Consider the following 18,775-nt stretch of genomic DNA (forward strand, 5'->3'; position numbering starts at 1 on the left):
TCTAAGCCAGATGAATGTATGAAAACCAACAGGCTCCATGCTCAAACTGCTTCCTCAGGCTTTGGTTTTTGATTTATGCAGCATATTAACAGTGACACATTATTTTTTAATTCCATGTCAACATTTACACAAAAATGTTTCAGTATCTCTCCATATAATGTACCTCAAGAGCTGAGTCCAAGATGATCCTCCTTAAGCTAAAAGACCCATCTCAAGCAGAAGAAGATGATGCTTCGAGGGCTGGAAAGATGTCTCAGGGGTAAGCATGCTTGCTAAACAAGCCTGAGGTCCTGAGTTTGAATTCCAGCATCTACATGTAAAGGGTGAGGCAAGGCATGTGCCTGGGACCTCAGCGCTGTGGGGAGGCAGAGGGCAAGGGCAGAAAGATCTCAGGCTTTCTGGCTGTCAGGTTCAGTGAGAGCCCCTGCCTCAAATGAATAATGCAGAGCTATAGAATTTTAAAGACACCTGATCTACTCACCTGACATTCATGCATGTGCACATGAGCATGCGCGCGCGCGCGCGCGCGCACACACACACACACACACACACACACACACACACACACACACACACACACGGGCAGCCATGAAGCTTCAGCCTAAGTTTTCATTCAGCAGCTTCATATGGAAGCTTTAGACCCATAATGCACTAGTGTATTGCTCCTGCCAGAACAAACCAACACTCAAAGTCAAAGCCACAGGATCAGTGAGTACATTTTCTAGCAACATCCTTTCAGATAGTAGTCACATTAGTTAGGAATGGATAAGAAACAGTCAACTGATGCAAGATGTATTTAAAGCAAATACATAACCTTTAAAGTAGCATTTACTGAATGCTTAAAACACAATAAACATGCTGCTGCATGACCTTGTTTAACCATTCAAACTCTGAGATTAGCATTCCAGTGGAAAGCTAAGTCATTTGGCCAAGTTAAGAAAACTGGTAAATCACAGGATCAGTCCTAGCTATTACCCCTGCTTATTCTTGAAAAAGAAACACTATATCTAGCCAGGCATGGTAGATCATGTCTATAGTCTCAGCACTCGGGAGGCAGGAGGATTACACAACTTCAGGGCCAGTCTGGACTTCCGTATGAGACTGTCTCAAAACAATAAAACAAAGCAAGCAAAGAAACTAAAGGTCCCATTATGTTCAGAGGTGATCTCCACAGACACAAGAGACCTAAATATGAAAGGTAGAATAATGAAAGTAATACAAAAGTTTCTACGAAAGTATTCTTAATCTACATATTAGGAAATATTTCATACTACCCACAAAGTCAAAACTTTGATAGATGTGAGTTAAGATTAAAATTAAGGATTTCGCTACCATCATCAAAATCAGCAGATGATCGACGCCATATTTGGAACTATTATAAGAACTTCACAAGCAATTTAGAGTATCAACAAGAAACACAAGTAAGACAGGCAAAGGCAAACCCAATTTGCTAGCCAAGGATATGCAGAAATGACCAACTCCCTAGGAAAATAAAACCACCTTGGCATCCTATATAACAGCTGTCAAAATAGCAAAACTGGGACTGGAGAGATGGGTCAGTGGTTAAGAGTACTGGCTGTTCTTCCAGAGGACCTGGGTCCAGTTCCCAGTACCCACATGGCAGCTTATAACTGTCTATTTATTACCCTAGTCCCGGGGAACCTGATGGACCCCTTCTGGCCTCCACAGGTACCAGGCACATAAATGGTGCCCAGACACACAGAAAAGCAAAATACTTCAATATATAAAATGAGAAATTTTTAATTAAAAAGTGTAAAATGCTAGATAGTGTACAATACTATACTTCGGAAAAACTCTGAAATAAGACATAGTTATACATTGTTGGTGAAGGTGAAGATTGGTTTTGCCATTCTCAAAACAATGTGGCAGATTTAATCACTATCCCCAGAGAAACTTTTCCTCAGGCCTTCCAGACACACAGGAAGATGTGTATGATGGGATCACTTGGATCTAAGAGTTGGAGGTGAAGTGGGGATCCACCACTGGAGGACTTCCTAACCAGTTAGTGTGGTGTTATACAAGTGAAGTAACTACAGTTAGAAGTAACCATAAAGCACCTAAGATTGGCACAGGAAAGATGCCGTGACTGGAGTAGAAAACAACGTCATCCAAATGAGAGCATTCCTCTAAATAAAGCAACGCTGAGGAAACAGCTAAATCAACAGCTACGTTTGTTAGGTGCCTGCATATGCAGTAGAAATCCCTTTGTGCCAAGATGATGAGCATTCTATAAATACACAAGAAATACTGGCCTCTACTTGCTTGTTACAAATTTACAGGTGAACACACTTAATAGTTTAATGGCAGGAACATGAACGAGGGCTTAGTCCGAGCTAACTAGACATACAAGCACGGCAAAGTCAGCTCATGTTCCTCTGGGCTCACGTTTGTGCTCCTGCTCCACCCCTCTCCCTCCTTCCTCATCTTATCTCCCTTTTTCCTTCCTCTCTCTCTCACAGGGTCTCACTTTGTACCCCAAGCTAACAGTGTCAAATGTACTATCTATCCTCCTGTCTCAGCCTCCTGAATTACAGGATTACATGTGTGAACCACACTAGTCTCGTTTTTCTCTTTTACAAATGCTTTTGATGATTCTCCCAAATCCTTCCACCTCTAAACATACTACTTTATTGTCTTAAAATGTTATTCATATGGAATGATTTTCCTTTTTCCCACTTCCTTTGTTCATTCACATTAAAAACAAAAACGCCAAATCCTCAAAGGTATATGAAGAGATTCAATTTAGAATAGTGAGCTAGCAACTGTTCAGTACTAGCCAAGTAGTGGGCACTGTGGGACGATCTTGGAGCATACGCCAATGTTAAGGAGGGATTAGTGTAATGTAGTCCTGTGCCACAGAAAGATGTGTTCAATGATGTTTCCTCTCCAATGTTGGTTCCATAAGACTGTACTGTCCAGCAACACAACAGAGTGCTCACTGTGACGGCCCCACAATAAAATCACATAGGTCACATTTCTAAGAATGTACTTATTCAGTGTTGGGGAAGAAAAGAGAAAACATCCAAGAGATGGTGATTTTCACAGTCCATTCTAGAATTCCCCAGAGAGCAAGGTTAACTTAAGCCCAGTTCTGACACTTCTTCCTCCATGAAGGATTTTACTCATGCTATCCACACATTACTGCATCTGGCTGGAACTCCACTGCAAAGTACATGCTCAAGTCTCTCTGCTGTTTCCATGTTAGCATCTCAAATATCACTTCATCTGCATCAGTTGTCTGAAAAAATGATTCTGAGTTTACAACAATCCTTCATATTAAAAGTCAGAATTGGGGGATGGGGTATAGTTCAGTAGTTGAGTGGTTATTCAACATCCTGTGTTCAATCCCAGAAGTTCAAATAAAAGTGTAAAATTAGATTAGAATGATTAATTTTTAAACCAGAAAGCGATCTACGCTCTGAATACTATCTAACAGTAACAAAAAACCCTACACATTGCATTCAAATAATTCAAGGGTTCATGAACAGAGAAATCACATTTATGCTAGTGACCATGAACAGTAATGGAAATATCTGAAGGGGTACCCATTTTATTAAACGAAAGCTAGAATTAGAGTATTTGAGATCACTAAAATGAGGGCTGGGAAGATCATGGATTCAGTGATGTGCTTGTCTGTGACAATCTGAGTTTGGATCCCCAACACCCACATACAAGTCAGGCCTACTTGTAATCCCAGCAGTGGAGAGGTGGAGACAGAGGGTCCCTAGGGCTCCCAGGCCAGCCAGATTAATCAATTGGTAAGCCCCAGATTAAATGAGGGAAGTCTCTCAAAAATAAGGTAGAGGAGACTGGAGAGGTGACTTGGAGGTTCAGAGAACTTGCTAATATGGCAGCTATAATCCTAGCTCCCTAAAGCTGAAGCAGGGCACCACAAGTTCAACGCCATCTGGGACTGTCTTTAACTTCAAAACTTTAAAAAGGGTAGAGAGGTAAGTAACCCAGTGGAAGAGTACTTGCAGAATATGCATGAGGCCCAGGTTCAATCTCCAACACTATAACAAATACATAAATATAAATAAAAATTATGATGTCATCAGAAACCCATTTTCAGGTTCAGAATAGTATAATTCACCTCTATCAAGTTTAAGTCTCAGACAGACATGCCCTCTCCACACGGGGAATCTTTACATAGTAAACCTGATGTTCTAGGACTGCTGCCTTTGGGGCCGTAGAGATAGCTCAGCGGTTAAGAATGCTCACCGCTCTTCCAGGGGACCCATGTTCAGACCAGAACCTGCGTCTTGGGGCTCACAACTGCCTGTAACTCCAACTCCAGAAACCTCAATCCCTCTGGCCTCCTCAGGCCCTATACACAGACATGCACAATTTAAAAATCAAACAATTCTTTTTTAATAAAGGATGCTTCCTTTAGAAATGCAATACTAAAACATTGTCTCATACAAAAGAAACATTATTCCCTCTGATAGTATCTACGCAAACATCAGATTTACCTGTTATAAAACTTCACATTCCTTCTCAGAAACTGCTGCCGTAACAGATGTTTTTGCTATGTGTTAACCACACCACTCCTCTGAAGTCTTAACTACAGCGCATACAAACTTTTATATATAATACACATAATTTATGTTCATAACATGAGTACCTAGTAGTATGTATAACATCTGCCTGTTTCCAAAGGGAAATTTTGAAAGTAATTTTATCATATACCCCCCAATGAGGGTGCCTTTCTAATTTAAACTTTCTGAATTTTCTTTCCACGGGCATTTTTATTTTAGCTTGCATCTCTATGAGAATCGAACAACAGATTAACAGTCATGCTGGGAAGCATATGAAAGCATTTCAATCCGAAGTGTTACTTCTGTGTTCGTGCCACCCTCCAGCCTCTCACTGTACTTCTGCACACCAATGCAGACCCCGGCATCCGCATGCTTTCCTTCTCCTCTCACTACAACCCAAGGCAAGGACTTAAGAGAAGCTAGCAGTATCACCCCACATGATACTGCATCTGTGTTGACATCCGACTCTAATCACATGCCTAGGAGTGATTTATAAAGGAGAAAGAAATGGGCAAAAAAAATCACTATGAGAAATATTTTAGAAATATTCCCAATACAGCTTTCTCATATTTCAAAACCGCTAAAATTACACACATAGAGGTGTACACGATCTCAAAAATAGTGAAGGCTAGACAAAGAAACAAACAAAAATAGTAATTATTCCTCGTGCTTTTATACAGGGCCATCTAACCAAGCAACTTATGCTTTCAGTTTATATAAGACACTTCTGATGTTTGGCTTCATGCGAGAATTTCATACATGTGAACTCTGATAAGTTCCTTAATTCATGAAAAAAAGAAATTAATTATACTCATTCATGAAGATCTCAAGAAGTAGGACAGTACCACATTAAAGACAGACCTGTCAGAAATGAAAAACGGCGTTTCCAGACACAATCCATAAGCAATTCACACAGACTTACCTGACAAGTCAGGTACATCCTATTTAATTCAAGACAAACACTGTGGCTACTGCATTATGGCAGAATCACAAGCGCATTTCTAGAACTACCATTAACGTAAATAGGAAAGAAATGCTTCTAACTTCTGACCCAAATGCAAGGCTTAAGGATTATACTTACTTAACTGTATTGACACAAAGCAATAACATAACTAAATACTTTAAATTTCATGCAATTATTTATAAGCCAAAGCCAATGTGTATGGTTTTCTTAAAGTGGTAATTATTTGAATATAACTAATCAATTAACAAATTGTTAAAGCCTAAAAAAAACCTGTATTTCTTAATTTATAACTGGTAAACTCAAAGTTAATATGCTGCCAGATTCTTCACTAAAGGTATGCATGGGATGAGAATGAGCCACCATTAAGTGATAAGGAGACTTACAGGACAAAGGATAAAATCAAAGTCTACAACCAACAACAGATGACTAGCGTCTACTTTAGTCTCCCAACCCATCTACAGTCTTAAGTTTACTCAAGTTATGGGAAATTACTACCCAGTACTGTCAGTTAACTGAAGCTTCTTTGACCATACCTAACCATGGACATCTTTAACATTTGAAAATGTGTTTTTCAAGACTCCTCTATGAACAACAACAACAACAAAAGGTTTAAAAGTACGGTGGTGAATATGCAAAATAAATATAGTCACTGCATTTTCTTGCCCAAGTCTAAAACCCAACTTTATATAATGTAAATATAACTGCTTTAATGTAATACCAGAAAGCTCCAATTTCAAGATTTTGGAGCTTTAATTTGTAAATACATTCACGTGGACACATTCCTCCCTCTTTCTAGTATCAGTAAACTAGAAGACACTTAGGCTTGTTGGAAGACTCAGAAGGACACAGAAGATTCCCCATCAGCAGAGAGGACCAGCAAGCTTAGGATGCTGCACCAGCAGTGGTTTTTGCTAGCATCCTCTACTGGTGGTTTCTAAAGACAGCAAGAAGAAATGGTGCTAATGATAGAAAGGTATGTGCCTGCTATTCCATCTAAGGTGAATTAGTCAGCATGCAGCCACTGGGAGCAAGAGCTCATTTGTCACGAATAAAAGGGGGAAGGAAAACATCAAACAGAACAGAACTTTGGAAAATAGAAAATATTTCTAAATACAACAAAACATTAAATTATAAACAGTAAAAATGAATTTCAGCAATCCTAATGTCATTCCTTTAGATGGCTAGCATCATTACCATAATGTCCCCCACACAAGGTTCGATGATTTAGGCAAGCCTGCTCAATTGCTACACCCTTGTTAAGTTACAGTTTTTGATGCTGTCATCCGTATCCTAGCCTGCAGACATATTCTAGGAAGGAAATAAAAATGTTTTACTGCTGGCTTAGCTGTAAAATCTAAATACCCTACTTCAAAAATGAAAACAAATATAATTTACACATAAATAACATAAAATATCTCTATTACAATCTCCCACTCTACACACCGCTATTTATTCATTTAAATGGATTTTAAGAGTTAACATCTTTCCAGATAATTCTCTCCCCAAACATCTGCAACTTAAAAATGACTGCGTTGCAAAGAAATATCAACCAGCACCTATCCCCAGGTTTCACAACACAATGCATATAACTTCATTTTCAATTTGCAAAAATAGCAGGCTAAATCAAACAGCATGGCTGCAACGGTCAGCGCTGGCTGAAAGCATCAGAGAACAAAAAGAAATACAAAGAGAGAGCCAAAAGTGACGAAAATGGAAGATACCTGTGGTAGCACAGCGCTATCTCACACACCTTTTGTTTTCTCCGAGTAACGAATACTGCAGTCAAGACATTTCAGGCTCAAGAGCCCCAAATCTGTTTTTCTAATATTAAACACAAAGGAAAAACACTGACAGCGAGCGTGGTAAATAAATCCCTCCCCTGAGAAGGAAGGCGGCAAACAGGAGGGGGCTGACATACATGCAGGGGAAACTAAACACCATCTTTTTTCTACCTGCACAAGTTGCCATTTGCTGCAGCGATCAAGAATCTCCTTCCTGTTGATTTCAAGCACCTTTCAGGATCGCTTTCCACCCTTAAGTCATCTGTTGATATGCCTTATGTGTGTGATATTAATATCTCAGGATCTCTAGGAGAAAAATCCATTCTTTCCTGTTCAGGTAAACATGTTTACAGCAGCTGCACAGAGGCTGGGTGGTTCAGACTCACATGTCACACACATGTCGTCAGCAACAAGAAAAGCCCCTTTCTCTGGCAATCAACATTTTAAATAAGGCAAGGGCAGCGAACAGCCCTTTCCTAACCAACTTACCTTTCATAAAGCCACATCAGCGATAGCGGCAACAGCTCAATGTAGAACAGACACTATTTGACGCTAGAAGCAGGAAATTACAATTGCGGTAGCCTGTGCTCAGGTCCTTGCCACCACCAGTCACCTCTCCACAATGACGCTACCCAATACACCTTTCCCTCCGAACGAACAGGCTTCTCTGAAACACAACGTTTATCTGAACAACTGAAAATCATTCATGGCAGCGGGGATTTTAATGTAGGCTCAGATATATTCAAAATGTGTTTACAACCGAGCGGAATCCTCTTTGGAACAGCCTAAAATCTTCGTATCTGCTTCTAGACAGGAAATCCCACACAAAATCTAAAATTGCCAGGAAAGGTTACAAAACCTGGCGTTTGGCATCCCGGAGGGGAGGGAGCAACACAGATCGGGCGGGGGTGGGGCGCGGGGGGCGCGCCAGGGTTGCCACTTAAACAGGATTTCCTAGTTCTCCAGACGCCACATCGATGCCATCAGGGGCGCATTTATTACCCCCCATTCTTAAAAACTCGTCGTTTAACGCCCCGCGGGAGCCCCACGGAGCCACCGGGTGCTAAAGGCACGAGGAATTCCTTATATAGCAGCGGCCGCAGCAGCACAGGGCTGTGGCCGCCCATCACCACACACAGGTACCCGGGCGGGGGCATCCCCCGGCCGCCGCCGCAGGGACTGTCCAGACAATGACCAGGAGCAGACGGCTGTCCGCGCCGCGAGCCGAGAGCACACACTCGCCTAAGAGAGGCACCATCTAGCAACTCCTGCGTCTCTCCACGCTGGGAGAGCCCACGCACGATGCACCCACCGATACAGGTCAGAGTGTCGCGCTCTCTCCTGGTGCCTGTGGCTTTCCCTCTTTCTTAAAAAGCAAAAACAAAAAGACCAACAACAACAAAAAAAAACTCTGCAGCCGGGCCGAGGAGTGTGTTTCCCTGGCACATCCGCGCAAATCAATACCCCCGCGCAGCTGCACCGCGAGAGCCGCAGCCCCGTGCGCCCGTCGGGCCGGCCGCCCCCTCCCCCACCCGCCCCACTCGCGACCCCGAGCGCCAGCCCAACTCCATTATCTGCCCTCGGCTCGCGCGTCCGGCCCAGGTAACAACTTCCCCAAACCGAAAGAGCCAAAGCGAGGCGCATGCACACAGCCCCGTGCCCGCGGGGACTCGGGCTGCCCGGGCGTCCCGACCTGTCTGTGCTGCTTCCCGGCCGCAAGCAGCAGGCGGCGAGTCCACGCACACGCTCGCCCCACGGCAGCAGCAAGGAGCCGCCCGACCCCGCTCGGCCCCCGACGGGCACCGCACGCGCGGGGTTCCAGCTCCCGAGCGCCCGGCTAGCGGCGGCCCCGCGCGTCCCCATCCCCGCCCGCCCGCGAGCGCGCGGGGCGCAACTTTACCGCGGGCGCCCGACCCGGCGCGCAGCGCCCGCTCCCGCGCACACGCGCGCACGGCCGACACGCAGCCGACACGCAACCGGCCCGCGGCCGCCCGTCCTCTCCCGCCCGCGCCTGCCCGCCCCGCAGCCCGCGCCTGCCTGCCCGCCCGCCCGCCCGCCGCAAGTTTGTTCCCCGCCGCCGCGGCCTGCGCGGAGGGAGGATCGCGCGCGGGGAGGCGCCGAGGGGCGGCAAGAGTGGAGAAAGTGCGGAAAGAAGCAACAGCCGCTCCACCCGCGGGCGGAAAAGTGGCCGGGCGCGGCGGCGGGATGCGGCGCGGCTAACGGTCCCCGGCGGCCGCGCGAACCGCTAGGCGCAGAGGCAGGTAAGACATAACGGTCCAGGACGGCGGCCGCGGCGGCGGCGGCAGCGGGGCGCACTACTTTACTTTCCCACTCCACTCGGCCCGGCCCCGCCGCCGCCCCCGGCCCGCTCGGCCCCGCGCCCCTCGTCCGGCCGCCCGCTGCCCGCCGCCGCGCCGGGCCCCTCCGCCACTCACCGTTATTGCGCCGCGGGTTCGCCTGCTTTCTGCGCTTACACCTGGGGCCATCCGCCATGATCCTCTCGCTTGTGTCTAAATGCTCGAGTCACCTCCTCCCCCTCCTCCCTCCCTCCCTCCCTCCCTTCCCCCCCCCACACCCGCCGCCTCCACCCTCCCCCTCCCCACCGCACCTGGTTTACGACACTCGCGGCTTTACGACATCACCTTCCTAACACCTAGCGGCGCTCGCTCTACGGCCGGAACCTTGTTGCTAGGGCCGGGGCGGTTTGCGGCAGCCTCGGACGCTGCGGAGTTTGAATCGGGGAGGCGAGGGAAAAGTTTTGCTCAGGTGTGGTGGGGTGACGGAGGACGGGGCCGGGGCTCTGGGGACGGGGCCAGGAGGCGACGGGGTGGCCTCCTGGGCCAGGTGGAGCTGGCGGCACGGGCCACACCCGCGGCGGCCCCGCGCGGACCGGTGCGCACTCCTCGGATCCCGCGCGCTCCAGCTGTCGGGGGCGGCGGCCCCGCGCGTGCGCGCCGGGGACGTGGACAGCGTGGACGCGCCGCGAGCTACCTGGCCAGCTCTGTCTAAACTCACTCCCCTCCCACAGACGCGCGGGTTTCCCCAGCCTACCCGAACGGGAAGTGACAGCAGTTGGGTTGAACTTCAGCTGGACGGAGAAGGAGGCGAGAAATTCCGCTCTCAGGAAAGCCGCATGAGTAATCCCCGCACGGTGCCAGGCTCACTTCCTCATCCGCGCCTAGTTCACCTGCTGTCACCTTGCCTACTCCGCCCTTGCAGGGTCCCAGGGTGGCCAGGCTCGTGGGCGTTATGACTTGCCCTTGAGGCATAAACAGCTCTAGGGGGAGCACGCCTGGAAACCTGTAATCCGAAACTTGGAGAGCCTGAAGCAGGAGGATGGCCGAAAGTTCAAGGCCAGCCTTCACTACTACAGTGGGACTCTGCCTCAAAATAACTACACTTTCACACACATCTGAGCAGTATAATGACCTCAAGGCTAAAAGCAAAGCTGACTAGTGTTCGCTGAGGCTGATTTTTATCTTAAGTCCTTGACTTTGTACAAGACCCCAAATATTTTGATACCCATCTTCAATAATTAAGATTTAAATTTACCTTTCTCTCCCTCCTTCCCACCCCTTTCAAAGGAGGAATTGTGTGGGACAACTTTATAAGATAAATGACCTAAGCTATTATTTCAGATATGTAGTTACTAAATGTTAATGTATAAACGAGAGTTATGGATAGAAATAACAACTGAAACATGCCTTGGAGTCTAAGAAATAATACACGAAAGCAGCACAGTGCGGATACATGCAAGCTGCTTGGTAAGTTTCTGCCCACAGGTTTTGCCATGCCTTAGGCAAGGTATTTTATTGTGTGACTAGTCATGGTGACATATACCAGCAAGCTTTGCTTGTGGGAGGTGGAGGCAGGAAGGTCACAAGTCCCAGACCAACTCTGGCTGCATAGTGAGACTCTGCCCCCACCCCTCAAAAAAAAAAAAAAACAAACCCTCCAATCCCCAAATGTTAAAAAGAGTCATTAAATGAAGTAAGTGTACAGCCGAAGTCCATTAATTAAGAAGTGCTGGCTGTAGATGAAAAGCTGCTTCCCACATTTGTTGTGTCTGAAGAATGGGAGTACACATGTTCTTTGCACATCAGCTCTATTCTTGTTGCAAAACTAGACTGTCTCTTGGTCCTTGTACATGTAGGCAGTGCTTCTTTTCCTCGGTACCATGTTCACTGAAACACATTTGTATCAGATGGTGGCCTTGGATTAGTGGCCTTGGATCACCCTATAGCTCAGCCTTTAAGCTTGGGAGCCCTCTGCCTTAGCATCCTGAGTGGCTGGGATCACAAGAATGAGCCATGGCCAGGCCTCAGTTGCTTTCTGAATCAGATCATAAACTTTTGTCTTTTACCAGAAGGTGTCTAGTTTCCACTTGTTACCGTCACCCTTGTTCCAGCCAAAAAGAACATTTTTTTTTTTTTTAATTTCACTCTACCACCCATTTTACCTTCCCTTACACTTGGGAGGTGTCACACATCCAGTTCTTTTTCTGGCTTGTAAACCCTTCTGTGTTCTTAGCGGGAACAATCAGAGGCCTACAAAAACAAACAGAAGATACTTTGTTCCTTCTGGGGTTGCCGATGTCTTATGTGGGGGCAGTTATTAACTATGGGGATGGTAAACCCTTCTTTGCCATTTCTGTATCCTCAACACCTAGCAAAGTACCTAACCGCCTAGTTGATGTTTAATAAATATATCTGAAATAAGTTTTAAGTTTTCTGAACCTGTTCTCATCAATGAAGTCAAGATTGTGTGTTTTACTTTATCTTAGGAACAGTTGAGGTGAGTGTGTAACACAATAGTTGCCATTCATGCCCATGCTAATCTTGATCTTAATCTCTCCATTATCATTTTCCTTTTCCCCAAATAACTACTTCGGCTCAGTTCTATTTTTAAAACATGCCCAGGAAATACTGGTAAGCCAAATTTAATACAAAGTTTAACTTTTACAAAAGCCTCTGATAACTTACAAATTAAATATTTGACTTCTATTCATAGTTTCATAATGTTATGGAAGATATTTAAAATCTGTACTAGAGAGAAGTCTCAGAATATAAAGTACTGCTTTAAACTTGATTCTTGTCTGATAGTTTAACCAAAAAAACAGGGAAAATATTTTTGGAACCAACTTATGAAGGAAATAACTATTAAGGTTTAGATTAAATCCAGCACTTGGGAGGTAGAGGAAGGAGAATCAGAAGTTCAAGGCTTTACACTGAGTTCCAGGCCAACCTGGGCTACAGGAAACCCTGTCTCAAATTAACAAGAGTTTAGATAAAATCGGTAACAAGGCTAGTGTGAGTTTAACATGCTTCATGTCTTGTTCACAGTGACTGTGACACATCACAGAACATGCCTACACTCGTGTGTTAGTTGAATGTTAACACTACTTTTAACACTAGGATTATATGTGTTGAGCAAGAAATACTGTACAAAGTGGATTTCTCTATTTTCAAAATTTACTGGAAATGTAAATGGATAGACTATTTTCAGTTACAATTTTTCCTATAAATGTTTAATACTCTTTACACATACTTCATATAAGATTCATATATAGATATATTAGGATAGACAGATAAATTACTATTTTGAAGTTTAAATCAGATATTCAACATCAAGGGTACAGCACTTTCCAAGTGCATTTTAGAAGTATGACGACAATTCTCTAGACCTCATCAAACTTAAATGTCAGGTAGTCTCATGGAAGACGTCTGTGTGAATGCCAGCAATCCATTCAGTACCTGTTTTCACACTGGACTATTAAAGTGATGGGAGTGTACTCATTTAGGTAGGGTTTCTGCTGCTGTGATGAAACCCATGACCAAAGGCAGCTTGAAGAGACACCATGACCAAGGCAATTCTTATATTTAAAAAAGCATGTAACTAAGGGCTTGCTCACAGTTTCAGAGGATTAGTCCATGATCATCGTGATGGGAAGCAGGCAAACACGGTGCTCGTGCAGTAGCTGAAAGCCTTACCTGCTGATTCACAGGCAGCAGACAGAGAGGGTGAGAGGCTGGGCCTGGCTTGAGCTTTTTAAACTTTAAAGCACACTTTCAATGACACATCTCAAACAAGGCCACACCTCCTAATCCTTCTCAAACAGTTTCACTCCCTGGTGATTAAGCATTTAAATATGTGAGCCTATGGGAGACATCCAAACCACCACAGGGGAGAAAAGGGCTAGTCAAGCTTAAACTCTCAGATCACATTCCACTGAAGGAAGCCAGGGCAAGGACCTGGAGGTACGAACTGCTGCAGAAGCCATGGAGGGGCGCTGCTTACTGACTTGTTCATCATGGCTTGCTCAGCCTGGTTTCCTATAGAACGCCGGACCACCAGCCCAGGGGTGACACTGCCCACAGTGGGCTGGGCCCTCTCACCTCAGTCATGAATCAAGAAAAGGTACTACACGCCACTCTGGTGGGGGCATTTTCTCAGCTGAGCTTCCTTTTTCTCAAATAAGTCTACCTTGTGTCAAGTTGACAAAAAACTGACCAGGACACATGTAAAGAATGCAGAGACCCAGCTGCTTCTCCGTAATGGCTCAGCTGAGACTGGATTTGCTGTTCATAATGGATCAAAGGAAGCTGGTGGTCACCTCACTGTTGCATTTCAACCAGATTCTGCAGCCAGAACCCCAGGGTAATGCTTAACCAACATTCCTCCTCAGGACCCATGCCAGCTTCTCCAATCAAGCCTTCTTGGAGGTGATGAAGAGACAGGTTTTCCTCATGGCTCCAGGTCACTTTTATTATGTGCTGCACCCACAAAATTTCTCTCTGATGAGGCTCCCACTTTTAGTAGAAGTCAATGAACTGTTGACAGGTAAGGGCTGTTAACATAAGTGGCATTTTTTCAAAACATCAGATATAAAAGCATAAATGTAGGGAGATATTTGCAGAATGTCAGTGATATCTCCAAAAGCTAATACAGTAGTAGCTCCTCTAGAAGATGCCTTTTATTGGTACCATGTGTGAACACGAGTGCCATGCTCAGGTGACTGACACACGAGAGCCCAGGATGAACAAATGGTTTTGAGTGGAGTGTACTTAGCGTGGTGTCAGGGGTCTGGCATTCGGTTTGCACTGCTGTCTTTGCCCCTTTGTTTCCGTCGATTTCTTTGTTTGGCATCTTGACTTCTCTGAGCAGCTGACTGATTTTGTTACAGAGTGCATCTGTTGTCTGGCTTACACCCCTGGCTTTCTGTAACCCATAGTCTCAGTTATAGGCACTGCCAGCATTTACTCCTTGGAACGTATGTAGTTAAAATTTAAAAAAAAATAGTAGCCTGTTTTAAATCTTTCACCACTGTGTTAGGGTCACATGAAAAAGATTGTGACAGAAATATGCCATGTTCAGTTACATCCACAACTCTAAGGGGGTCTGACCTTGCTCATCCTTTTACCTCCTTGCTTCTGTTTTTTTTTTTTTTTTTCCTGCTTTATCTTGTATAACTAGGCCACACAGTGTGCCCCACCCCATTATTTTACTTTTTAATCATTCTCTTCCTCTGTCTGTCTTTGTCCCAGGTCTGACATAGTTCCTTTCCCTTTATCTTTTAGGTCAAGGTTTTTAAAAATTGTTCCAACTCTAAGACGTCCTGCTTGTTTGCATGATGATTACTCTTCTGACTGGTTAAACCCAGCCTCCGCCTGCCCGTGCTCTGAGAGCTGGCTTCTGTGGACGCCATCACTCGGGCTCCTTGGTCCTCTGAGTCGGTTTGATTTCAGCCAGTTTGGGAAGCATTGGCAAAAGATCAAAGGAAGGAGAGAGTCCAGGATATTTACTCCCTCGCAGTGGCTGCAGCTTCATCTTCGACTAAGGCCCGTGGCTCCTGCCAGACACCTGTGTCTTGTAGCCAAGTTCTAGAAACTGCTTCTCCCCCTTGTACCTTCAGGCCTAGAGATGGAATGATTAGATTCTCTACCATTGCCTTCCCTTAAAAGCGACCTCCACCTTTGTAAGAATTCTCCTCATTAAACTCTCTTCAGTGACCCTTTGAAGGTACCACCTGCTTCCTGCCAGGACCATGAGTAATATGTAAGTTGGAATTAGAAATTGTGTCCAACCTTGTCAATCAGGAATACCCACCAATTCTAAATTAAAATTTGAATGTGAGGTAAGTATCTTATGTTATCCTGACATACGTTCTTCATGCAAAATCCGGCAGATACCAATTATTCAATAACTGTAGAATGAAGGTTCTATCATCTAAGATCTAGGTGAGACAACTTCAAAATAGCAATTTAAATCGGAGTTTATGTGTACTGAAGACAAAGTTCCCAGGGTATTTCATAATGACCAAATACTTGTTAATGACAGAACTGTCTGGTTTGTGCCACTTGGCCATTTGCAGTAATGACTCTGCGTCTTCCCTCCTTGCATGGGCCTAGGTGCCACCATGCTGCGAGTTCTGACCAGTGTGATAGAAATAGAAGTGATGTGTGCAGCGCTGTGGCCAGTCTTCAAAGGCAGTGACTCACCGTTCTTCACTTCTCCCTGTTGGGTGAAATGAGACCTGCTATGCCAGGCTCCAAAAGGCAGGCAGACCAGAACTGAAGAGAGGCTCTTGACATTGAAATACCGTTATCAGCCCCAGATTTCCATTACAAAGAAAGAGAGAAACACCATGGATCAGCCATCTTATCAGAAGTTGTGTTGATACTCAGCCGGCATCACTCCTGTGTTGTGTGGGTATATTTGTGTTCTCTTGGGTGCTGTGAACCTGACCCACCAGTGAATTAAAACTACATTCAATAGCTTCTCATCCTGGAAGACAGAACTCCAAAGTGGGTGTCACACAATTAAATGATTCTCTATCAAGGTTTTGGCAGGATTGGGGGCATCAGAAAGCTTCAGGGGAGAACGTTTCTTTGCCTTGTCCAACTCTGAAGGCCACTCATACTCCTCAGCTCACGGGCCTCTTTCTCCACCTCCAGACTCACCAGCGTCTGTAGAGCCTTTCTCCAATGGCCTGCTCACTGGTCCACTGTTCTGCTCATCCACCCAACAAAGTAGATGCTTTTGTGATGATCTTAGCCCAGCCTAGATCATCCCATCTGTCTCCCTGCTTTAAGATCAACTGATAAGCAAGTTCCATTCCACCTGTAACCTTATGTCCCCTTTGCCACATGACTAATATAGTCACAGGTTAAATTTGGGAGGCATTGTAATTTATGTTTAAAGTTTTGTGATTGAGAAACAAGTTTTTATTAACTTTTTCATCTTTAATTTCAGTGCAGCTTTCCAGTATTATGCAAATTAGTCATTACTCTTTATGCCACATAGAAATCTTTAATAATTAAGTATTAATTACTTTTTTCAACATCTGTTCCTGAGAGCATTTTATGTGATAGATACAGCATGGATCTATAAATATCTAGCACAGTCCCTGACTTCAAGAAACTTACAGATTATGGGAGAAGTAGATTTGTCAAAAGTGATCATACGATTGGCAGGGAGGCATGGTTATCCGTAGGAGATACTGACTGAGGTAAAAGATGTCTGGACTGGAAACGATGGAGTTTGTCCGAGTCAAGTAGAGCAGAGAGAAATAAAGGTGAAAACCACAAGATATGAAAAATCCCAGGATGAAAGCCTAGCCCTTCCAGAGGTAAACCCGTAGAGGTGAGGGTTTGACTATAAGGTGTTCCTGGTTCCAGATGAGGCTGTGGGGTGGGCGAGTAGGAGACAGATTGTGTGAATGATGCTTTGAGAATTTGGGACATTATATTGAAAGTAACTGTAGGACATTGCCTTGGATGTTAGGAGGACTGCATTATACAAGATGTTAATTAGTATTCTGAGAAGGGAAAATAAAAATAAGCAGGATGAACAATAAGAGAACCCTAGCATTTTTCTTTAGAATAAGCATTTAAGAAGGAATTCAAGAAGGAATAGCCATGTGGATGCACACATACCCGTGAGGATCCCAAGGAATCTCAGATGGGGTCACCATTCCCAGAGGTATTAACAACTCTGTAGCTGTGTTAAAGGTTCAGCATTAATATTTCCTCTGTTGTCAGTATTACCAAAATTGTGGCAGGCTGCATATTCATGTGGTGTTGCCAGCTCTTTAACGATGCCTCACTACCATGACAGAGCCCCAAAATATATATGCTCCATGAACAAGTATTAAAAAGGAGCCCCAAATGTACCCATTAATTCTTGCTGTTTCCTGGCCATTATTTTTGTTCTAACACGGGAGTGGTACTCCTAGCCCTGTGAGATCGGCTGTCTTCCAGGTTCCTGTCCCTGCTTCCAAGAAGGCAGATTTGTTTGGTTTTGCTGGGTTAAAAAGTATCTGTGCATGTCAGGTATATGGAATTCCTGAGACTGTCAAGCAGTCTCCTTTGCAGAGCTAATTATTCTTCCACATACCCCTAAAGGCCTCATCTCACTACATATTTTTGTTTTATTTCATTTCAAATTATGTGGGTGCGGGCATATGTTTACATGAATGCAGGTGTTTGTGGAGAGCAGAGGAAGGTTTTGGAACTCCTGGAACCTGAATTACAGGTTGTTATGAGCTGCTCACAGTAGGTGCTGGAGCAAACTAGTGACCTATAGTTGGATTTTTTTGCTCTTACTCTTTGCTCTTTGGGGACCCACCACCCAGCTCCCAAATAAATACATGGAGGCTTATTCTTACTTATGAATGCCTGGCCTTAGCTTGGCTTGTTTCTAGCCAACTTTTCTTAAATTATCCCATCTTAAATTAAATTTGCCTCTGGGCTTTTATTTTTATTCTATATAACTTTTTTTACTTCTTACTCCGTGGCTTGCTGTGTAGCTGGATGGATGGCCCCTGGAGTCCTCCTCCTCCTTTTCTTGCTCCTTGATCTTCTCCTTCTTTTTCTATTTATTCTCTCTGCCTGCCAGCCCCACCTATCCTTTCTCCTGCCTAGCTATTGGATGTTCAGCTCTTTATTAGACCAATCAGGTGTTTTAGGCAGACAAAGTAACACAGCTCCACAGAGTTAAACAAATGTAACATAAGAGAATGCAACACATCTTTGCATCACTAAACAAATATTCCACAGCATAAACAAATGTAACATCTTTAATATTCTACAACAATGGCCTCTGCAAGGTAGTACAGTGCTCCAGCCACAAACCCTGACCATGCACACAAACATTTTTCTTTCCCCACTTGTGCTGGAGATTGAAGCTGGAGCCTCACACGTGGCGTGGCGGCAGGCACTCTACCTCCAAGCTATGTCTCCAGCGCTATTGCTACATGGGGTTTTGTTTTTGTTTTTGTTTTCCATCAATCCCCTCTCTCGCTCTGAGCTTTTCATCTCTGTGTTTGTGACACTTAAGCTAGCACCTCTGCTATGGGATGTAGACGCTCTCGTCACTGGGGACCCCTTGTTCAATAAGCTTTTGTGAAGAACAAGGGGGTGAAGAACAAGGGGGAGGCGGTCTATGTAAGTTTGTACTGGTGTCTAGCACTT

General features: G+C 44.8%; 1 protein-coding gene and 1 long non-coding RNA gene across 3 annotated transcripts in view; one reads left to right on the top strand and one right to left on the bottom strand.

The window, feature by feature from the left end:
• Zeb1 (zinc finger E-box binding homeobox 1) overlaps nt 1-9,842 on the bottom strand; it is a 174,368-nt gene extending 164,526 nt beyond the window's left edge. The window contains exon 1 of one of the 2 annotated variants that reach the window (XM_028872953.2): nt 9,740-9,842. In XM_028872953.2, coding sequence (XP_028728786.1) covers nt 9,740-9,797 — 58 coding nt within the window. In that variant the 5' untranslated portion in view covers nt 9,798-9,842. Of the gene's footprint in view, nt 1-7,793; nt 8,139-9,739 lie in introns of those variants that run through there. The other variant, XM_028872956.2, reaches the window with a different exon arrangement.
• A 46-nt stretch (nt 9,843-9,888) lies between these two features.
• On the top strand, nt 9,889-12,022 carry LOC119088102. Its single transcript, XR_005091691.1, has 2 exons — nt 9,889-10,070; nt 10,333-12,022. It is a non-coding gene; the product is annotated as an uncharacterized LOC119088102 (long non-coding RNA).
• The last annotated feature ends 6,753 nt before the right edge of the window (nt 12,023-18,775 follow it).

The sequence above is a fragment of the Peromyscus leucopus genome, chromosome 5, assembly GCF_004664715.2.
Source record: "Peromyscus leucopus breed LL Stock chromosome 5, UCI_PerLeu_2.1, whole genome shotgun sequence".
Classification (NCBI taxonomy): domain Eukaryota; kingdom Metazoa; phylum Chordata; class Mammalia; order Rodentia; family Cricetidae; genus Peromyscus; species Peromyscus leucopus.